Source organism: Haliaeetus leucocephalus, unplaced genomic scaffold (genome assembly GCF_000737465.1).
Source record: "Haliaeetus leucocephalus isolate CR32 unplaced genomic scaffold, Haliaeetus_leucocephalus-4.0 Scaffold1000, whole genome shotgun sequence".
NCBI lineage: Eukaryota > Metazoa > Chordata > Aves > Accipitriformes > Accipitridae > Haliaeetus > Haliaeetus leucocephalus.
The window spans coordinates 3,013,184-3,014,555 of record NW_010973436.1 but is presented as its reverse complement, the minus strand read 5'-3'; the positions used below and the strand labels follow the sequence as shown (position 1 = coordinate 3,014,555).

The 1,372-nt window shown below is 64.6% G+C and overlaps 1 protein-coding gene across 1 annotated transcript; it reads right to left on the bottom strand.

Annotated features, from left to right (window-relative positions):
- LOC104842463 (uncharacterized protein C3orf18-like) lies at positions 1-887 on the bottom strand. The gene is made up of 4 exons (XM_010584794.1): positions 777-887; positions 664-689; positions 487-592; positions 1-63 (listed from the first exon to the last, which is right to left on the bottom strand). Exons 1-4 carry the CDS (start codon positions 885-887, stop codon positions 1-3), a joined length of 306 nt encoding a protein of 101 aa, XP_010583096.1.
- Positions 888-1,372: the final 485 nt, after the last annotated feature.

Genomic DNA, 1,372 nt, shown 5'->3' with positions numbered 1-1,372 from the left:
TCAGGCCTTCCAGTCCCTGCGCGGGGGCCGATGGGGCAAGGGTCCCCCCCAGCCAGGCACCACCTGCAACAGAGAGCGTGCCCTCAGCACGCCGGGCGGCTTTGGGAGGGGACGGTGGGTGGCTCCAGTCCAGACCCCCGCCGGTGCCAAGCCGGGGGGCGAAGCAACCCCAAACGGCGTCAGGGCGGGTGGAGAAGCCCTGGGCTCGCAGGCACAGCCCGACCCTCCCAAAAACCTTTGGATTATACCCAAACCTTCTGGCTCCCAGAGCCCGGTGCTCCCTCGGGGCAGGCTGGCTCCGTGAGCTCCCACCCAGGCTTAACAGCCCCCGTGGGCTACCCTAACGCTAATTTTTCATGCAAAAAACAGATAAATAGCAATTCCCAGCAGCACCGTGCATGGCTGGTGAGTGCTCCACAGAGCCGCCCCACCCATACCCGACCCCAAAACCAAACTCCCATCCCCGAAACGCAGCGGGTCACCCACCCGGGTGTCCTCCGCCTCCACCAGCAGCTCCTGCTCAGATTCCTGCAGCTCCTCGGCCGGGTCGTAGCTGTACATGGGCAGCAGCCGGTGGCGCAGGCGGTCAAACCTGGCAGGGGGACGGCAGCTGAGCGGTGACCGGTCCCACATCCCCCCCAAAAAAACCAGCCCCACGCTCACCTCCGCTTCTTCTGGACGTACATCACCTGCAAGGAGAGCAGGAGAAGGCGTGAGCGGGCTCAGGACGGTGTTTCGTGTGTGTCGTCCCCCCCCGGCCATGCCCACCCACTCACCGCAGCCAGGAGGGCGCCGAGGAGGGTGACGAGGAGGAAGGGTCCCAGGACGTAGCCCACCAGCGAGTCGCCCACCGTACCCGGGGCCGTGGGGGCCGTGGTGTTGCTCATGACCCAGCGCCGGCTCCTCTCCGCATGGGGACGTGGGTGTCCGGCCCCGCCGGACGGGACGTCTGCAAACCCAAAACCACCCCGGTAATAACCCACCGACCTGGTAATAACCAACCGACCTGGTAATAACCAACTGCCCCGGTAATAACCCACTGCCTCCATAATAACCCATCACCTCAATTAAAACCCACTGCCCCAATAAAAAACCCACTGCCCCAGTAAAAACCCACCCCCCCCAATAAAAACCCACCGCCCCCATAATAACCCACAGCCCCAGTAAAAACCCACTACCCCAGTAAAAACCCAGTGCCCCAGTAAAAACCCACCGCCCCGGTAATAACCCCTGAGGCCGGGCAAGGAATGGGGAGGGGGGGGTCCCGGTACATGCCCCCCAGCCAGGACGATGCTCCCCGGGACACGGACACCCCCGGGCCGCAGCAGCGGGGTAGGTACCCAACACCCGTGGAGCCCCACTCGGGGCCGGG